At 49.8% G+C, this 21303-nt stretch overlaps 1 protein-coding gene across 1 annotated transcript in view; it reads right to left on the bottom strand.

Annotated features, from left to right (window-relative positions):
- The window catches only part of MAN1A2 (mannosidase alpha class 1A member 2), a 199672-nt gene that overhangs the window by 127349 nt on the left and 51020 nt on the right, over positions 1 to 21303 (bottom strand). The window contains exon 3 of the mRNA XM_059720326.1: positions 1181 to 1277. Coding sequence (XP_059576309.1) covers positions 1181 to 1277 — 97 coding nt within the window. The remainder of the gene's footprint in view (positions 1 to 1180; positions 1278 to 21303) is intronic.

Below are 21303 nucleotides of genomic sequence, written 5' to 3'. Positions count from 1 at the left end.
TTGACTCCATCTCATCCCTAATTCCTTTCCTCTGTATATCCCCCATTTCCTTTCTAGTCCTTTCTCTTCATTTGCAAACACATTGCTATTTCCCTATCCCAGAAATACTCAACCCCACATACTTTATTATCTCAAATTGCCACTTCTCTTCTTGACCTCTCTTGAATAAAAGACTCCAAGATGTCTGAATATCTCCTTCAATTCTGTTAAATTCCTTATAATTTGGCTTTCCTTCTTACTTAACATTTCCTTCAATTTTTTGTCTTTTGACAAAGATGATCAAGTCCTTGCATGGTGCCAGTAGGCTTCCCTCAATTTTCCGGGAGTTTAAAATCCTCTTCCTCCACTATCTATTCTTCCAATCCTTCTCTGATACTTCTCTTTCCTCCTTTGTTGCGAAGTTGCCATTGATTTGTCCTTAGCTCCATCTTCCTCTTTCCTTCCATCCTGGATTATCTAATTCTGCCCATTCCTATTGTTACTACTTCCAAGCCAAAGACCTTCAAAACCTTTCCCAAATTTGACCTCTTACTGTGTCCAATCCTGTATATTTCCAAAAATCTCCTTTTAGACATAATATGGCAATAAGCTATGTCTATACTACAAATCAGAAGTAGGACTTCATAGACTGACACACTCAGATAACCTGGGCACCCACAGCAACAAAGGTGCAATACACACTCTTTGGCATCCAAGTACTTAGGTTCTTCACTGCACTTCTAGAACAGCACAGCTTCACTACATACCTGAGCTCACTAAACGAAAGTTGCCTTGAGTAAATCTACATGTGAAGCAATGTGATATAAGCTATCTATTTATACATTTCACAAACAATGTAAAATCACAGTAAATAAACATCACCGCCACATTATTGTTAATAATATGCACATTTTGTTCCTAAAAACAAATTCTGCAATATTACTTAAAAGTAAAGCAACAGTGAACATTCTTGCCATCAAACAAACTATTAAATAAGCTTCTGTGGTAAAATGGTCATTGAAATGTTGAGTTTATAGTTTTCTGTGACACAGTATTTCAAACATTTGCAATAATGTAGAATTTATGAAGGGGTTCCACAAACTGATGTGGAATTTCAAAGCCTTTTTTTTTTTCTTTTTTTTTTTTAAATACAAGGAAAAAATTGCTGACACCAGTAAAACAATTATAATGTATAACCTACCAAATATGTTTGTGGAATGTCCTTTCCTGGCAATGGGTTTGAGCTCATTATGTCCCCATCCATACTGCCTATAATTATCCCAGGCATGCTTCATCATCTGGGGAAGGGGAAACAAAAACCGATATAGTTAATACCATTTATTTACCCAACACAATTTATAACATTTTCTAATCTGAAAATTCCCATGTCTCACCCTCAACCTAAAACAGCAATGGCTATTCTGCATTTATTTCCATAAGTTAAGGTAGGCAAACCATATAATATGAATACTCTTTAATTCAAAAAGTCTCAAGAATATCTAAATAAACCAATTAAGGGAAGTAATTAATTGGTTTGTTGCCATACTGTTACTTACAAAGCATGTAAGTTTACTTCTTTTAAGCACAAATTTTTGAAAACACAGATGGTAGCTTCAAACCAATTTGACTGCAATAGGAGCTGTTGAATATTCAACCTTTTTTAAATGTAACCCATTGATTTTGCTGCCTAAACAGAAACAAATTTCTTGTGTGTGTCTATTCTGAAAAATGTTGGCCTAATTCTAACTTGGCTAAATGAAAACACCAAAATCTCCAAAGGATGCATATTTCAAAAAAGTATGAGGGGGAACTATTTAATATTATATATTATATGGCTAGCAGTGAAGAGGTAAAATTTAGGCTAAAATTTACTTGACTCAGATATACTTAGCTGTAGGGTGGTCTCCAATGAGTAAAAAAAAAAAAAAAGAATACAAGCCTCACAGCTTGAAACCCAAAAACTATACTAGACAAAGCACTAGAAAATGGGTTCACATTTGCCTTGTGGTCTGCAAAATAGGTTCAGTTGTTTCTATTACATGGTTAATATAATGCCGCTGAGAGGGAAGAGGGAAAGAAGACAGTTATAACAACCCTTATTATAAAAAAGTTAAAAGATGTTTATAAAACAACCAGTTAAAAGCAGCTGATTAAAAGCACAGAACCCCATATGGGGCTACTCATGAAAGTAAACAACAATCAAAAAAGAACAATTCAAATAAACTGACAATGAGGAAAAGTCCTTGTACCACCACCATTCCCACATACCCGTGATAACATTTTAAGGACTAGGCGGCCCACCTGCACAATACACAGTGCCCTTCTAAATGGCCCAGTAGGATGCAAACTTGGCCCCCTTTTGATTTAGAACAAAGTGCTCCAACTCAAAAACCAGATGCATCCGAAATAGAAACCCAAAGAGGCAGTGGGAGGAATCAGAGCCAGACACAGTGAACTGGTGCTAGTGGCTCTTCAGCATCACCATCTTAGCTTGACCCAGAAAGAAGTTAGCCAAGCAGGGGGAGTGGGAAGAGATGGGGCTGATGGGCAGTTGGTGACTTGTTTTAAACTTTATTATACATATTATAAAAAAAGATGGTCAAAGTGCAAAATATATATGGCCCTCCCAGCGGCTGAGCATTGTCAGCAACCCTCATGCATTCCCTCTATGGGTTATGCATGTAGGACTAGCTATCCATCTTCCAGAGCGCCCTCTCAAGACCCAAGCACAACACAAACTGGTCCATGTTTTGTTGCAAGGGGAAGTGTCCAAATGCAACTGTGACACACCCAAACCAAGAAGCAGAAAAGTGGGAGGGTATTATCAGAGCCAGCCCTTCTGTGCCTTTTCAGAGTTGCCATCCTGGTCTGACCCAGCAGGAAACTGGCCAAACAGAGCATGCTTCTCTTGGCTCTTTGGTATGAGAAAGAAAAGAATACAGGCAGTCCTTGACTTACGTTTCGAAATCAATACGATTGCTATTTATAATATAAGTACATTAATGTAGCTATATTACACATCTATAATTGATCGGGTACAAAATTCTGGGGTATTTTTGGTGAAAATAGGGTATCGGGCCTTGGTTCAGGACCAATCCCCCATTTATAACATTGTTTCTTATGAGAAAATTGGTTCTGAGTTACAACATTTCAACTTAAGACACGGTTTTCAGGAACCAATTGTGTCGGAAGTCTGAGGACTGCCTGTATACACAATCTCAGATAAGTTCAAAGAGTTGCTGCAGATGGATATAGTTTAAAAGGCATGGAAGAGAGTTTCCACCACTATCATGGAACCAGGACACCCCCCACTGCCGCCACCACCACCACCTCCCTGGGAGGCCTGGGGCACCCAGGAGCCCAGCAGAAGCGTATTGCGGGAGGCGGGGGGGGGGGAGCAGCAGCACGCAGGGATGGGGGAAAAAAAGGGTAGTGAGTCAGAAGAGCCAAATGCATCTTCTACACCAGAAAATGTAGTCCTGTATTTACAGATTCATAGATGCTAAGGTCAGAAGGGTCCTCAAAGGATCATCGAGTCAGACCCCCTACCAGTGGCAGGAAAAAGTGCTGGGGTCATGTAACCCCAGCCAGGTGCTCCCCTCTTGAAGACCCCTAAGGTAGGGGAGAGCACCACCTCCCTTGGAAGCCCATTCCAGATTCTGGCAACCCTTACCAGGAAGAAGTTCTTCCTGATGTCCAACCTAAACCTACTCTCTACCAGTTTGTGGCTGTTGTTTCTGGTTGTTCCAAGGGTTTCTCTGGTAAACAGAGCATCTCCTATTACCTGCTGCCCCCCACCCCAAGTGAATTTGTATACTGCCACGAGATCCCCCCTCAGCCTTCTCTTGCAGATGCTGAAAAGGCCCAGGTCCCTACGCCTTTCCCTATAAGGCCTTCCCTGCAGGCCTCCAGCCATACAAGTGGCCTTCCACTGGACCCTCTCAAGGCTGTCCACATCCTTCTTGAATTGAGGTGCCCAGAATTTACCTGAATATAAGATGATCCTGAGTTATAAGATGACTAGGGACCTACCTAAATAACAGCAGAAGTTTGCAGCAGAGTGGTACTTTTAATTTTGCTCTTCTCATCAGGAGTTCCCTGCCACAGCCAAGTGGCTGAGAGGCAAAAAACGCATTAATTGCCTCTCAGCCACTCATCTGCATGTGAATGGAGGACATGGCAAAAAGAATGAGATTAAAGGTGCTGCTGCACTTTGAGCTTCTGCTGAAGCTTAGGTAGGTCCCTAAACATGGCCCCCCCAATATTGAGATTTTAAATATGGAAAATTTAGAAATTTGTTATAAGAAACATAATTTACCATATAGGCAATTTACTACAGGTTCCCTTAGACTTAGTCCATCCAGAATTGATGCAGTTTCTCTCTTTTTAAGCTGCCCCAAGTTTTAGCACTGGTACTCTGTGGCAGGCCAATAGAGGGCGCTCCTGCATTGAGCCACCCACCTCACTGTGCCCGACCACCTTCCAGGCTCTGAGTGCTTCCCTGAGGATGCCTCATGTCTGGCCGACCCCCTTCCTGGAGCACACCCACAAGCCTGGGGGTTCTACTGCCACTACCCAGGGCTCTGGACTGATTCTGGCTCTGTGCACCCTGGGAAACACAGGCCTAGTAGCCCTCAAGGGTACTTGATTCGCTTCAAGAAGTTGGGATGCTTCCCTCAGTCAGAAGCACAAGTAGTGGTCTCCCTTAGTCAGCCAAACCAAGGGGACCCCAAGGCATAATCTAGACCCACTCCCAATAAGTCTCCCACACTAGGTACAAAGGAGAACTTTATTGGTTACAGAGGGTAGGGTTGCAATAGGGTACAGGGTAGAGCAATATCAGAGAAATCCCATAGAGCAAACTCCCCCGGCTGTGTAGCATTTGATCACGCATCTGAGTAACTGCAAGCTAAAGATCTAGTTAGATCTCAGGTAGCTTACTCACAAGTATCATCCAGAGGCAGTTGGAGATTCCCTCTGGAGGCAGGTAGTTCCTTAATCATGAGTTTTGAGAAAGAGAGCAAGTTTCAGATGGTCCAGCTCTTCTCTGTCTCTGAGTCTCCCTCATGGCTGCTGCCCCCACCTCCTGGGCAGTCCTTAACTTATATAGCCCTTGTGACCTCATTTACCTGGTCCAATTGAGGCCAGTACCTGTTGGCTGTCAGCCAACCAATTTGAAATACATCACTAGTTGCCAGGCAGACTGGCAGTCTCTAGCCCACCAGGGAGAAAGCCCCTCACCCAGGTATGTGATACTAGTCAAGTAGGCAGAGAGAGCAGGTTACCCCCCTCCCTCAGGAATGTATCCAGCTCAGGTTACCTAGAGATAGGGTAAAGGTGTGTCTCCTCTGCTGGACCCATCCTAATCAAATTGTCACAGGGCAGAATTTTGGGGGAGAAATAAAGGTGGCCTTCTACCACATTCTCCATAAACACACTTTCAAACAATGCTTCTGCACTTCCTTAAACATAGTATAAACCAGAGCCAGGCAATTATTTTGGGCGGAGGACTGCTTACCCAGTTTTGGCAGGCTGTCAAGGTCTGCATAGGTAGCCCCGCCCCTTGACAGCTGCCCTGCCCTCTGGTCACCACTTTGGGACCAATGTCTCAGAGCCAGCACCAGCAGGGCCCAGAGTGGAGTGCAGGCTGGCAGGGGTCTGTGCAGCTGAACTGGGCTGCATCAGCAAGGAGACGGGGGAGCTGGCTCAGCTCCATAAAGTCCCTGCTGGCCAGTACCCTGTACTCCTGCTGCCCTGCTCTGGGCCCCGCCGGCAGTGGCCCCGGGACACCGGTGTGGGCCCCATGCTCCCACCGACTCCCATACTCATTCATTCCCAGTGCCCCCCCAACCCTGTGGTACAGGTGGGGGGAGCATGCAGACCCAACCCCATGCTTGCCATCAGGGAAGGAGCTGGTGCTGAGCATGGGAAAAAGCAGCCCCTCCCTCGCCCCATGCTCCTTGCTGTAGCTGCTCGCAGTCTGCACGGGGCTGTCCTGAGCAGGCACAGGCAGCCCCACACAGGCTGCAAGCAGCTGCAGTGTGGGGCACCAGCCAGGGGGCGGAGGAGGGGCCGCTTTTCTGCATGCTCAGCACCAGCTTGTAACCCGCCCCCGCTGCCAGCCTGGGACACGAGCTGGCTCCAGGCTCACCCGTCAGGGCTGTGCCGCAGCGGTAGCAGCTGCTTGGTGCAGAGGAAAGCGGCCCCCCCACTTGCTGTACCAGTCAGTGTTTGCCACCACTGCCTGTGCTGCCCAGTATGTGAGCTCTGGGCAGGTAGCAGCAGCAAGCACTGCCCAGCACAGCAAGCGGGGGTGCTGCTTTCCTCCAGGCCAAGCAGCTGCTGCCGCCGCAACGCAACCCCAATAGGCGAGCCCAAAGCCGGCACGGGGCCCAGGCTAGCAGCGGGGACGGGTTACAAGCTGGTGCTGAGCATGAGAAAAGCAGTCCCTCACCCGGCCTGTGGCCAGCACCTCATGCTGCAGCCACTCGCAGCCCACGTGGGGCTGCCTGTGCCTGCTCAAGACAGCCCGCATGGGCTGTGAGCGGCTGCAGCAGGGAGTGCCGGCCACAGTGCGGATAAGGGGCCAATTTTCCCCATGCTCAGCACCAGCTCCTTCCCTGCCCAGGATCCTCCCCTGCCCTTCCCCTCCCCCCACTTACCTGAGGTTCTGGCCCCAGTGCAGGCATGGGGTCCCAGGCCAAACACCCCTGCTGGGGCTTCCGTCTGGGGGGGTGGGTGAGCCCTGCTGTTGCAGGAACCCACCAGGGCTTCCCCTGGGTCCTACTGCCCCGGCTCCTCACATATTTCACAGGAACTAAGGACAGATAAATATTAATTTTCTAAATTTTTAAGGACCCTGCAGGCCAGACAGAATGGCCTTGCAGGCTGAATCCAGCCTGTGAGCCATATTATGCCCAACCTTGGTATAAACTATGCATGATATGAGCCCAAAGCCGAAAAGCTCACAATTTACCATGTAACTCACTGAGCTGGGCTCCACCAGAGTCAACAGCATTTTAAGCCACGGTGACTCCACAGCTCAGCAATGCTCAGTATGTGTGTACTCCATATACCGCCCCCCCCCCCAAAAAAAAAGGATCCATACTACTAATTAGCCCCAACTCCTGTCTGGAACTGAGTGTTCTTGCCATGAGTCCTGGAATCCTCCAAAAATGTATATGTAGATGAAGCACAAGGCAACCTGGTCAAGTTCCACCTCAGAGGGTTGGGTCATGCTAATCAGACTCAACAGCCTGAGAGAGTGGGTGACAGAGGGATTCTAGGTGAACTGTTTGGGACCCCATTTGCTGGTGTTTGCCAGATGTTTAAGGTTGATGAAGCAACAGGAATCAATGGAAATGGGAAAGAAAGGTGCAGCTCAGGGGGAATGAAGAAGTCAAAATGTATTCAATGCAGAGGCTCACTATGATTTGAAAAAAGAGTCAGCAGTGAGGGGGGCTATATATCTTATTTGAATGGGCTGCACTCGGGAGCCAGGAGCAGGGAGGAGAGGCGGGAACTGGGCACACAAGCATCCCTGCACACATGTGTGCCCCCTTACCTGACCAGAGGCAGAAGTGGACGCAGCAGCAGCGGAGGCAGCAACAACTGATCCCCCAAAGGTAAGTGGGGCAGAGGGAGCCAGCACAGCTGAGCCGGATCCAGAGGGGAAGCCCCCAGATCCCTTTTAGCTGAGCGGGTAGGGAGCCACACTCCCGAACCACGCGGCGCGAACAGAGCGTGCAAACAGGGGGAGGGCTAGGGGGGACTGTCCCCCCAAGGTAGGGAGCACCCTCGGGGCTAGACCTTGGGGACCAGGCTCCAGAGGCACCGGATCCCACCAGCGGAGGAACGTAGGGGGCGGGTCTGCCAGCAGGCACTTCTGGGAAGACCAGAGTGCCTGATTGGCTGTTGGGACAGCCACGGGAATTTCCAACCACGGCCTTTAAAAGCCACGGTTTGACGTAGCCCCCGGCACTCGGGAGCCAGGAGCAGGGAGGAGAGGCAGGAACTGGCACATGTGCATCTCTGCACACACGTGTGTCCCTTTACCTGACTGGAGGCAAAGGCGGATGCAGCAGCAGCAGAGCCAGCAGCAGGGGCAGCTACAGCTGATCCCCCAAAGGTAAATGGGGCAGAGGGAGCTGGCACAGCTGAGCCAGATCCAGAGGGGAAGCCCCCCAGATCCCTTTTAGCCGAGCCGGTAGCTGTAAGAGCGTGCTGCCGTTTGGACCGGCGTTCATGCCGACGGGCAGGCAGGAAGGGCCAGGAGGGAAACTCCAGCAAGGGTACCACATAAAAATTATATATAAATAGCAACTTATATAATGGTGTCGATGCAGAGTGCTGCTAGGGCCCCTGCCCGGGGGGCACCACCTACCCAGGGCTTGTCTGAGACCTCCACCCAGACAGAGCCCACAGGGGAGCTGGTGTCCCCCTGCCCCCCAGCCTGTGGGGGATGCCCAGCAGGGCTGGGGGGGGGGGTATTGGGGGCCCCCACACCTGTCCTGCAGGTGCCCGTCTTAGGGCCCTGGAGGTGCAGGTGAGGGAGCTCCAGGAGGAGGTTAGCAGGCTGAGGGGAATCAGGGTGGTGGAGGAAGAAACTGATGCGTATTTTCTCTCCCTTCAGGGCCATGCACCCAAGGAAGAAGCACCCCAGTAGGTGCCCTCCACAGCAGAGTCGCAGATGGTCACCTCCAGAACCAGGGCTGCTCGCAGCAAAGCAGTACCAGTTCCTCCAGTCCAGCTGGAGAACAGGTACGAGGGCCCTGGAAACACTGCAGGAGAAGGAAGGTGAGGAGGAAACCTCTGGAGAGGAGGCAACTCCACACTCTCCATAGGCTGAAGGAGATCAGCAGACCCGGAGGACGAAAAGTCAAGCAATCATCATAGGTGACTCCATCCTGAGAGGTACAGAGGATCCCATCTGTCGCCAGGACCCCTTGACACATGAGGTCTACTGCCTGCCCGGAGCAAAGATTCAGGACGTGACGGGGATGATCCAGGTCATGATCCGGACTAGGGGACTGATTACTACCCCATGGTCCTAATCCATGTGGGCACTAATGATGCAGCCAGGAGAAGCCCTGATCACCTAATGACAAACTACCATGCTCTGGGGGGCATGGTGAAGGAGATAGGAGCACAGGTGGTATTCTCTTCTGTCCTACCAGTGAGCGGACTCAGAAGACAACACGAGACCTGCATCAGAGAAGTCAACTTGCAGCTTTGGGAATGGTGTCTCGAGGCGGGCTTTGGTTTCCTAGACAACAATCCACACATCAGGACGAGAGACCTGCTCGGGTGGGACGGGCTTCACCTTTCCCCCAAAGGTAAGTGTGTGTTCTCTTCTAGGTTGGAGGATCTCCTCCAGCGGGCTTTAAACTAGGCTCGTTGGGAGAAGGGGAAGACGAGGGTAGAGGAAGCCTTGGACCACTAAACCAAGCGTCACCCACAAGAACAGTCCAGCCTAGACCAACGATGAGCAGAACAAATACCCAGGTAAGCAACAAGGGCCCAAGTAGTACTGAGATTAGGGGGCCAGTGCACACATCTTCAGGAGGCCTCAAATGCCTCTACCCCGTAGTATGGGGAACAAGCAGGAGGAACTTACCCTCTTGCTAGCTGATATCAACCCAGACATAGTGGGACCCAACGCACAACTGGGCGGTGAATATTAAGGGCTATAAGCTGTACAGGAGGGATAGGACAGGGAGGAAAGGTGGGGGTGTGGCGCTCTACATCAAACAGAAATACACATCCTCAACGAGTAGCATGGGGTTAGAGGAGGGGCACACTGAAGTGCTCTGGGTTAGAATACAAGGAAGTCAAGGGGAAAGGGACTTAACGGTGGGTGTCTACTACAGACCACCCAACCAAGGGGAAGAGTTAGACTGGGAATTCTTAAGTCAGCTCACGGAGGTAGTTAGGTCAAAGAATGTGGTCATCATGGGTGACCTAAACTTTCTAGACATCTGCTGGAAAAAGCAGTCAGCCAGGTCTGACTGCTCACATAGGTTCCTAGCCGAGATACAGGACCTCCATCTAACCCAGGAGGTGCACAGCCCCACCAGGGGAGACGCCTTGTTGGATCTGGTCCTGGCCACAGGCACAGGAGGCATGTCTCCAGCCCAAGAGGCATGACCCAGCGCAGCTGGGAACAGCAGGGCTCTGCAGAGAGGCTACGAGCTCCCTGCTGCACTGGGTCATACCCACCGGGCTGTGAAGGCTCGGGGGCAGGAAAGCAGGGAACAGCAGGGCCACATGGAGAAGGTGCTTGCACTGCACTGCCCTGGCAACATGCCTGCTGCACATTCCACTCCTTGCAGCGTGGAGCAGGAAAGTTCTCTGCATGGCCCCACTGTTCCCTGTGTAACCCAGGTGGTACTCCACGAGGTACCCCTCACCAATTGAAGGGACCAAAGCAGGTGCACAAGTGCTGTGAGAGGTATAGGGATACTCCTCCCCCTATAGAGCAGAGCCAGACCACCACTGGGGACTTAACCATATACCTTTTAATGAGGGAACAATACTGGGAACATAACCAGTATAAACCAGGGGGATATAGGGAACACTACAATGCCCCAAAGGGGCAGGATTCAACAAAGGTTAGACATTTACAATCATAGACATATTCATCCGGTTGACAAAAGACAGGGTTAACCAAAATGTAAAACACAAACAGCAGAACAAACAATACTGGTTGGTATTGCTGAAAATACAAAAGGCACAAAATACAAAATGTCAAATGACAAGGAATATAGGGCCTGGGTACCTGGAGGGGGAGAAAGGGGGAAAAACACAATGGCCCCTTTCTACTGCAAGAGGAATTTCTCCTTGTTAGCTCACCCACCCTAAGTCACTGGGACTTGAACTCAGATCTCCCACATGGTAGGCAGAAACTCTGCCACACAGCCACCAGTGCCGGTGCTACTCCAAGCTGCTAGGGGTCTTGACCTTCCTGGAGCCGCCTCACATCGAGCTGCCTGACCTCTGATTAGAGGAGCTGGAAGCAGAGCTGGGAACCTCTCAAGTCGCTGCTCAGATCCTTGCTGGAGCTGGGGAGCCTCTCCAGCTGGCTGCAGCCTTTCATAGGCAATCCTGGAGCCCAGTGGGGAGCCTCTCCTGCCAGCCACACACCGCACTGCTGAGGACCCCAGTGCTGCCTGCAGGTCCGACTCCTTCAGGCTCTTCTGGGACAACTGTTCCTGCCCCACTGGCTCAGCTCTTTGAAGCTCCTTCCTTGTGGTCCCTCGCTGGTCTCCCCCCTGAGTCAGCCACGCTGCCCCTTTTATCCCCCTCCAAGTGACCCAAGGGGCCAATCAGGGGACATGGAGGGTGAGTCTCTGAGGCCTGATTGGTGAGCAAAGGGAACCCCAAGTCCTTCAATCATCTTTTGCCCTTTCAAAACCACTGGGCTAAGTCACTGCCAGCTAACCCGTCACACCTGCTTCCTTGCTCCAGGTGCCTCTGCAGCCCAGGAGGCATGACCCAGTGCAGCAGGGAGCTTGTAGCCTCTCCGCACATCCCTGTTGTTCCCAGCCGCGCTGGGTTGCGCCTGCCAGGCTGGAGAGGCACCCGGGGAAAGGAAGCAGGGCAGAGTCGGAAGCGGTGAACAGCTGGTGTTCCCTGCCACCCTGCTTCCTTCTCCCAGGTGCCTCTCCAACCCACCCCGCACTGCCCTGGCAACACACCCCCTGCGCATGCCGCAGCTTGCAGCACGGAGCTCACAGCCTTTCCGTGCAGCAGTTATTGTATTGTGTGTTACTATTTGAATTTGCCATGGTTTGGGGGAACAGTAGAGTGGGGCTGGTACATATGCCTATTAATTACATGTAATAATGGATTCTCTTTATGCAAATTCCTTTATGCAAGGTTTTTTCGGAATGCAACCCTTGTATAAAGAGAGACCCGAGTGTATTAAAGAAAACAAGGACTCTAACAAAGTCATAGGTAAGTAAGGGATTAGATTAAAGTAGGAAAAAATACAGAATCTCAAAAGCACAGAACACTAAACTTTAAATCAGTACCTAGTAAACTGAGTCCTAAATAAGACACAAATCTGACAGGTGTCCTGCCCCCTGGTCTCCATCTTGTGACCAGAAGTCCTTCCCCCTTGACCTTTCTACTGGAAGTCTCTCCCCTTGCCCAGGACTGTAAGGGAAGTTTTCCATAAACTCAAGAAATGCTCCAATTAGAAGTCATCTGAGAAACACTGCTAATAATATTATATAGGGTACAACCCTGTACTGACTCCTGAGAAGTAAATTAGGTGATTTAATACAGAAAAACTTTTCCATCTGTAGCTCCCTAATTCCATAATATCAGGAAAAAGCACGTGGATAATGTATCAAAGTAAAAAGAGAAGAACTATTTTACTAGTGTACATATTTCCTGTTAAGTATTCTGCGTATCACACTCAGACACACCAGATCCTGTACCACAGGTGAACTGCACTGAACAAAAAGAGACCCCTAACCCAAAGATCTTACAGCCAAATGCTACTAATACTTAGCATTTATATAATGTTTTACATATTCCAATTGGCCTACATACGTTAGCCGACAAGTAGTCATAATATCCACAAGAAGCAAAACTTAACAAGGAACATTATTCCTTTTACGGATGGGGAAACATGCATAAAGGCATGAAGTAATACAACTTCAGACAGAGTATTTATAAATTCCTTCAACAGGCTCTTCTAAAGGCATCAGCAAATATTATATGAATAAACCAAGTTTTAGACAGTTAAATATCAAGTTCTATCCCACTTAAGATGCAACATTGCTCTCTCTCACATAAAGGAAGATAACAGATTGATGCCCCTAGAGAATGATGTCTTCTGTCCACAGGGTAAGTATAGAACAAGAGGCTCAAGGATAAATTTCTGTGGCAGTTTCCCCACCACAAAATATGTTTCTGTTTAAAGCCTAAGGTACTTTCTTTGTAAAAGGATGGCTCTCCACTACTATTCATTCAATCCATAGTCTCTTTTCTCAGATTTTGCAAAAAATTAGATTAAAGTAGGAAAAAATACAGAATCTCAAAAGCACAGAACACTAAGCTTTAAATCAGTACCTGGTAAACTGAGTCCTAAACAAGACACAAATCTGACTAACAGAACATCTGCAACCAAGAGCATGCTTCATTGAAGCTTCGAATAGATCAATAAAGTAGTGCAGTGGTGCCCAACCTTTTCCCCCTTTTGGGCCAGATGGATAGTGCTTAGTCAGTCTGTGGGCCAGATCCAAAAGGCAGGCCCCAGTCTGGCCATGTGGGGGGGAGGGAGGAGGAAGAGGGCAAGGCCTGGCCCCAGTATAGCAGTGAGGCCTTGATCCAGATGCATGGGGGGGAAGGGAGCATGGCCTAGCCCAACTTGGCAGCATGGGAGGGTGGCTGTCATAGGGAGCAGAAGGAGAGGGCTAATGGGGCTTAGCCAACCCCCCCCCCCCCCAACACAGGGCAGCAGTAGAGCCAGAAGGCAGCCCAGCTGAAGGCTTCCAGCAGCTGCAGCAGGGATGGGGAGGGAGTGGGGCTGGGGCTGGGGTTAGGGGAGGGGCAGATGCTACACACCCGGTAGGGCACTGAGGACTGAGTCACAAGTGGCTCAGCCAAGGGGCATGGCTCCTGCTGCAACGCACACCCCAGGAGACACGGGGGAGTGTGTGCACCCAGATCTGCACAGGGTAGGGCAGGCTGCCGCTGTAGGCTCGAGCCAGGGCTGCGCCAGGTTCTTCTGACTCGGGGCAAGGAGGGCACTGTGGTCCTGGGGGCTCCATCCCTCTGGCCCAGCAGCACAGCCAAAGCTGGCTCTGCTCTAGCCCCCAGCCTCAGGGCCCCCTGGGCAGTGCTGGGCCAGGGCCAGTACAGGGCTAGGGGGCGGTGAATTCATTGGCGTAGGGGGTGCCGGCGCTGGCCAATGACCAGAGCTTGGTTCCACTCCCTCCCCATCCCTGCCCAATCCCAGCCCCAGCCACACTCCCTCCCCCCAACCTCTTCCCCTGCAGACTTTCCGGTCAGGAGGGAAGGGGCATGTGCGCATGCACTCAGCCCCCCTCAAAAAAATTTCTCCCTCCACCTATGGTGGCACTATTACTTACTATTGCTCCACCATAAGGGCAGGAAATTATTTTGGCTGGAGGGCTGCTTAACAAGTTTTGCTGAGGCTTTGAGGACCACACAGATAGCGCCACCCTTTGACAGGTGTCCTGCCCCCTGGTCTCCATCTTGTGACCAGAAGTCCCTCCCCCTTGACCTTTCTACAGGAAGTCTCTCCCCTTGCCCAGGAAGTACTCCTTTTGGGGGTGGGGTTTGCTTGTATATTGCGTGTGGAGGGGTGTGGGGAATGGGTATGGTGCAGTTACAGTTTGTGGGGTGTGTGCAGGATGTGTGTGGGACTGCTGAATGTGTGTGGGTATGGTGGGGGATGGGGTGTGTGGGACTTGGATATGTTGGTATGATGAGGGAGTGCGGTGTGTGAAGGGTTGTGGGTACAGGTGTCTGTGGGGGGGGGGGGGGGGGGTGTCGCATATGCATCAAACCTTAAGATACTTTTGGTTTTGGAGCACCATTTTGGCTGAAATTCTGTGCAAGTCTCTGCTTTTAGCTGAAAGATGAGGTGTCAGCAAATAGCAGAAGGCCTACAATGGAGAGCCATTAATACTTGATGATTATCCATGATGATGCTGAAATGAGAAGCTCCCAGGTTCTTCAGGAATTCATTCTAGTCTTTAGACCAGAAAGGAGTGATAGCGCATGCAAAGTAAGTAACACCTGTATGCAGTTCCCTGCCTGTTTCCCTCAAAAGTCTTAAGGATTGGTCAGAGCCCTTAAGGGATACCGTCTCTCTCCTTTCTCTGCCTGTACAACTTTGATTCTGCTTCTGGTTTCTGCTCTCAAAAAACCAAGCCTTCTAGCCCCTCTTGGGCAGGTGACTTCATGGTGAAGCTAGCAACCCTTCAAGTGGTATATTGCTTGTTTACCATCCACCTGAGTTTGGACTTAAAGCTGTTTTTCCAGGGTAACCTGCTTCTGAATCCCAAGCATGTTTTTGTTTAAATGGATAATCATCAAGTATTAAAAGGCCTCCATTGTAGACTTTCTGCTATTGGCTGACACCTCATCTTTCAGCTTAAAGCAGAGGTTACACAGTCTTTCAGTCACCCACCGCCAGGGGACCATTAATCTCTGCCATTCTGTCAGCTTGCCCCCTGGCTGCAGGAGGAAGACAGGCTCAGCAAAAGAACAGGATCAGGTCCCTCACCACTTCTGCCTTCAGCAGGCTCCTGCATCTGGTAGGACACCTGGGGCCACCCAGGAATGGACTACCTGGGTAGCCCCAGGCCACCTGGGAATGTCTGGGGCAGCACAGGGAGGCAGCAGAGTGTGCTGGCAGCTGGAGAAGGCAACAGGGATTTTTTTTTCTGCAGAACCATCCCACCTCTCCTGTGGCCAGGGGGCGAGCTGACTAATGGTTGCAACATTCCAAGTTGCAACATTGCAAACTTTACTTTGAAGCAATAGAAACTCGTTTAAAACCCCCAAAACTTGTGTACGTGTAGTGTGCGACACCATTAAGCCATACAAAGGAAAATGTGTTGTGTGTACATTGTGACATGTATCACATGTACAAGTGCCCCTAGAGACCAAGAGAGAACATGTTGAGCCTCTCCAGACCACAAAGGACTTTAACACCACATGGGCCCAGTGTGGTGGTTGAAACAGCAGTCTGGTAAGAATCCAGCAGGAAGAGTTTCACAATGGCAGAGAATCAGAATGCACTCTGCAGACCCATAAATAGGTTTTATCATGGATTAAACAGCCAGGGATTAAAAGACTTTATGATACCAATTAAAACATTTGTGAGGGACATGTTTTAGAAATATACAAAGAACAGCTAGGTTTTTTCAGTCAGTTGGCAAATGAAACTAAAGTCAAGTCTGTAGCAGAGCACTAGCAATACAATAGGAAACCTTATTGACATAGCAGACTTGGAATCTAGGACAACTGATGTTATCACACAAATTAAAATACTTTAAAACTACTTAGCCTAAATTTACAGCAGCAGCAAATAAGAATTACCCAAATGATGTGCAGATAGTATACGTAAGGCAATATCATGAGGGACAATGATACCTTTTTGGCCTTAAGTGGCTAGCCAATACTTGGGGTCATATATCATGACTATAAGAACAAACTAGTGGATTCAGGTAGCTTTGACAGAAAGATACAAAATGCTCCAGTTTCTCTGAAGGATAGGAAACAAAAAGGAGGCAGTTTCTTTGCTCATAGTTCCAAGTTTCCTTTTACAGGCAGTAGTCACCCAAAAAGTTCTCCTTCTCCTTTAGGATCCATCTCAAAACAGAGCTAAGTGTACACATCTACAAATAATAGGAACTTGAATACGTACATAAAGCATGCAATGGGACATTAAAAAAAAAAATCACCTCAAATACTGTTACTCCTATCCATAATTCCTTGGGGTTTTCTCCCTTTGCCAAATTTCCTGCCTGCCACCTGCAATGGATTTCTTTTCATGAATCTATACGGAATGCCTATCCTTTTCCTGAAGAAATGTAGTCAATGTACTTTGCCCATTTGCCTCTAGTGCCTGTCACAACTCTTCCACTCATTGTTTCTACAAATATGTTCTCAGTTTTGGGAGGAACCATATTTAGACCCCCTATCAAGCCAGGCCTCTCTCAGTCTGCTATCTGGTACCATGTAAACCAGTACAGCCTGTTCAAGGTCAGGTTGTTGGCAACTAAATCGGCACCCCCACCTGGGCTAGCCTAGGTGAAGAGGGTGTGTGGACACCCAGCAGGACTAAAAACAAGACCTGTCAAAGGGCAGATGAACTCGCTGTGAGCCAACTGCATCTATACCTGGAGAAAAGATGGGTGCCACCAAGTCACTTTGCCCGAAGACTTGCCAGTGATGCATAGCATATAAGGTGCCCCACCAGTCGCAGTGGGCTTGGGACTGACTTGACACTTAGACCATGTCCCCTGTTAACTTTTCAAATGGTCCTTGTGGACTCTGGGCTTTGTCCTGTGACCTGGCTGTATCCTATACAACACTTTAGATATTTGGATCAGTAATGTATTAGGGATGTGAAACAATTCACTGCTTAACCAATAAGCCCAGTGATAACTGGTTAGCTTACTGGCTATTGGTCAGCATGGGGTAGGGTGCAGTCTGGCAGGTAAGAGCAGGGAAGGGAAGCCAGGCAGTGCACCATCAGGAACTGGAAGACAGCAGGGCAGGCAGGAGAAGAAGACAGGAGGACGGAAGGAGGGGAGGGGGGCTAGTACCCATAGCCTATGAGGTTAAAGAGGAAAACAGCAGGCAGCATAATGACTCATCAATTAAGCCAGGGGTTCCCAAACTCTGACAGACTGAGTACCGCCAATTTAAAATGATACAGCCTTAAGTACCACCAGCAATTTTGTCTATGTATGAAAATAACATTAAAACCTTCAGTTATCAGAAAACATTGTTTTATCAGTTATGGTAGGCATATAAAACAATTGTAAAGCTAGAAAAAAAAAAACAGTGTTAACCATGGGTAGGCAACATTTTTAGCCAGAGAACTGAAAAAAATCACAGTGTGTACCCTATAAGGTGCCAGAGTGCCAGCAACCCAAAAAAAAACAAAGCTAGGGCAAAGGGTACATGGCAGGACACACTGCATATTCATATAGTTAATCATCATAAATGTTGCTTTTTTTTTTTTTAACAGTAAATACCAGGTTTTCTAAAAATTCTAAACCTGGTGACAAATAAAACTTCATATACTACATTTGTTCTTGTGTGTTCTTTTTTGTTAAGCAAGTTATGATCGGGGGTGAGAAAGAGGGAGGCACAGGGAGAAACAGGCGGGGGAGTGGGGGAGGGAGGCACTGTGGGCAGGCTGGCCTGGCCAGGCCCTCGGGAAGGCAACAGCCAGAGGACAGCAAGAGCTGGGTCAGAAGCGGGGCTGCCCCATGGCTCCAGAGACTCTGGCCACAGTGGGGGTGCTCAGCGGCATAGGAGGTGGGGCCCAGGCCGTGCAGCTCCATGGGGTTGGAGCACAGCCACCCTGCCCACAGGGGAACAACACCTGGCCGAGGCAGGACACTGGGTTTGGGGGGCTCCCAGCTCAGCCTGTGCACACCAGGTGTAGCACAAGCAGGGCAGCCCTGCAGGCAGCATCAGGGATTCCCTGGGCTCTGGGAATAGTAGCTGCAGGTGGTGCTCAGAGCCGAGCTTGCCATGAGCCCACAGCACAGCCGCCCTGCGCAGCACCTACTTCAGCCCCAGCCCCTTTAGGGGAGCTGCAGGTGAGCAAGGCCAGGGCAGCTATTCCCAGGAGCTTCCATAGCCAGGCCCTTGCAACGGGGGCATTTCTGCCTCACTCGCGCTGTGCCTGGTGCTTAAGGAGCCCAAGCCCAGATCCAAACACTCCCCCCCAGAAGCCTGCCTCAGCCAGGCAGCATTTCCTTGCAGAGCTGTGCAAACCCAGCCAGGCCCCACCTCAGGTGCCACTGGGCACCCCCACCCGCCACGGCCCTTCCTGGTGTAATCTGGGCCTTTCCAGGGGTGTGGGGAGGGCTCCACCACTATGCGCACCCCGGGGTAGGCACGGGGGCCACCTGCCCCCTGGATTTAATGTGCAGGGCGGAAGCAGCTGCCGCTGCATGCTGGGCTCTGTGCCTCAGGAGCTGCATGCAATGCCATGTGCCTCCTGTTACTGGTCAGCCAGTGCATGGAAGGCCCATGGCGTCACATGCAGCCACGAAGCAATGACAGCCCGCCCCACATACAAGCCCAGGGGCTTGCCATCTCCTCCCTACCTGTCAAGAGGCCTCTGGAGCCAGCTCCCATCAGCAACTGCATCTGAGCTGCTGTGTTATGGGTTAACCATTTAACTAATATAATTAGAGAAGATTAAATGGATAATTTTTTACAATCCCCCCCACTATCCAATCCAGGGACTTTTCACATGCTCCCTAACATCCACAAACAAGGGAATGCAGGCAGTTCCAACAATAGAACCCTGAGGAAATATCAGGTTTCACTGAATCCATCCCAAAACTTCTTGTCACCCAAAGACTGAGTTTTGTCCAAGACACAACAGACTTTCTACAAAAACTTAAAAACATAAGACCAGCTTCCCAACAATACCCTCCTAGCCACCATGGATGTTACCAGCTTATATACCAACACCCCACACCAGGACAGCATCCAAGTCTGCCTTACGGATCTATAGGAGCAGGATTACAAACTCAGCGTAAAGACCTAAAGAGATTATTGACCTTATACACTCCATCCTCACACACAACAATTTCAGATTCAATAAACAACACTTTCTCCAAACCATGGGCACAGCTATGGGCATCAAAATGGCCCCACAATGACCTTCTTATGACCTACCTAGAATTCCTCAAGAACTGCACCAAACCCATGCTATACCTGATACAGGCAATCCCTGATTAATGCGGTTTCACCTATCGTGGTTTTGTTAATAGCGCTCATTTAAACTATGTACCCAGTTTCACTTAGCACTCAGCACGTTTCGTTATAACACTCAAGACAGGGGTGGGGATAAGCAGTGGTGGTGGTAGTGGCAGCAGAAGCATTGAGTGAAGCGGTGAGTGACAGCCGGCAGGGGCCCAGGGCAGGGCAGCAGGAGCCCAGGGTCTGCCCCAGCAAGTGGTGCTGGTGCAGATGGGGAGGAGCGTTAGCAGTAAGAAGGGGCAGGTACAGGGCTGGGCAGCATAAGCATGGAGCCCAGGCCAGTGTCAGGATTGGAAGGCCCAGGACAGGGTGGCAGGAGCAAGGTGTCTGTGCCAGCACATGGTGCTGGAGCAGCCAGCAGGTAGGTGGGGAGGAGCAGCAGTGAGAAGGGGCAGGGAGCATGAGCCTGGGGCCGGGGCCAGGGCCAGGGCCAGGGCCAGCAGGGTGGCAGGAGCAGGGGGCCCAGGGCCAGAGCCCCCCAGATCTGCGCGGGGTAAGCAGGCAGGCTGCAGCTGTGGGCTGGAGATGGGCTGTTCTCACGGGGGGCTGGGCTAGCCACCCCAAATTTTGCCGTAGCTCCCTCCCAACGCCACCCACCCAGCACCGCCCCACCTCTTCCCGGCTCAACCCCTGCCTCCCCCCACACACCAGAAAGAGCCGGGGCTACCTCGGGTGGGTGCACGGTGGTAGCAGCGCTGAGAGAGAGGTACAGCAAAATTTGGGGTGGCTGCATCTCCCTCCATAGCCCCCACCTTGAGCCCACCCCCAGCGAGAACAGCCTAGCACAGCCCACAGCTGCAGCCTGTCCATTCGGCCCATGCAGATCCAGAGGCACAGACCCCTCCCCCTGCCCTCCCAGGGTGCACACAGCACCAGGAGCCACCCCAACCCCCTCAACGAGCCATGACTCTGTCTCACGCCCTGCCCCACCCCAGTTGGGCAGCGCCTGCCCCTGCCCCCTTCCTCACAACAGGGGTAGGGCTGATCTGCCCCCCTTCCCTTCCACCACAACAGACTTACCAGTTCTCCGTGCTATATCAGAAATCAGATGGGTATCGGCCAATATGCCTCCTTAAAAAACGGATATCAGTAATCAGCCCCAAAAATCTCTATCAGTACACCCCTAGTATAAATACACAGTTAGGAGACCTATGCCTTGTACAGACCTAGGGGAGTATAAATAATATATGGTGTTTCTACCCGTCAAGGACAACCTTGACAAAGCTGGACTGAGCTTTCCCCACCGAACACATATCTGAGATGCATTTCTGTCACCTTTACAATCCGGAAAACAGCTGGTTAGCACTGGCCTTCCAGAACACACCAACTTCCACAGCCTACATATCAAAAGTGACGGCAACCAGATACCACCAGTGCAATCACTCCACATGGCTCAGAACAACGTACAATACTACTGAGTCTCTATTCTACTTAACAAAGATAGTCTGACCAGGCCCGGTATGCAAGGAGAACCAGACAACTTCAACACCTCCAGCAAGTGTTATACTGTAAGCATATGCAACATAAATGTAATGTTCTTGCTTTTACCTCCGCCAGAGTACAATTATTCTTTTCCCTTTAATAATAATCTCATTGATGACTTTGACACAGAGCAATTTGCTAATGCTGATGCAATTTGATGATGACAAAAAGTCGGGAGACAGCACAAACATGGAAGAGGATCAGATCATCATACAGGAAGAACAGGAATATTTTGCATACTAGAGTAATAGAAATGGGAGGAAATGTAATCTGGAAATAACATAGAAGAATGACTAATGCACCAAGGAATATCGCAGAACATCTCAGCCAACGTGACATGGT

The sequence above is a fragment of the Alligator mississippiensis genome, chromosome 1 (assembly GCF_030867095.1).
Source record: "Alligator mississippiensis isolate rAllMis1 chromosome 1, rAllMis1, whole genome shotgun sequence".
NCBI classification, from domain to species: Eukaryota; Metazoa; Chordata; order Crocodylia; family Alligatoridae; genus Alligator; species Alligator mississippiensis.
Note: the sequence above shows the minus strand (reverse complement) of the source record. Positions and strands in the feature narration are given on the sequence as shown.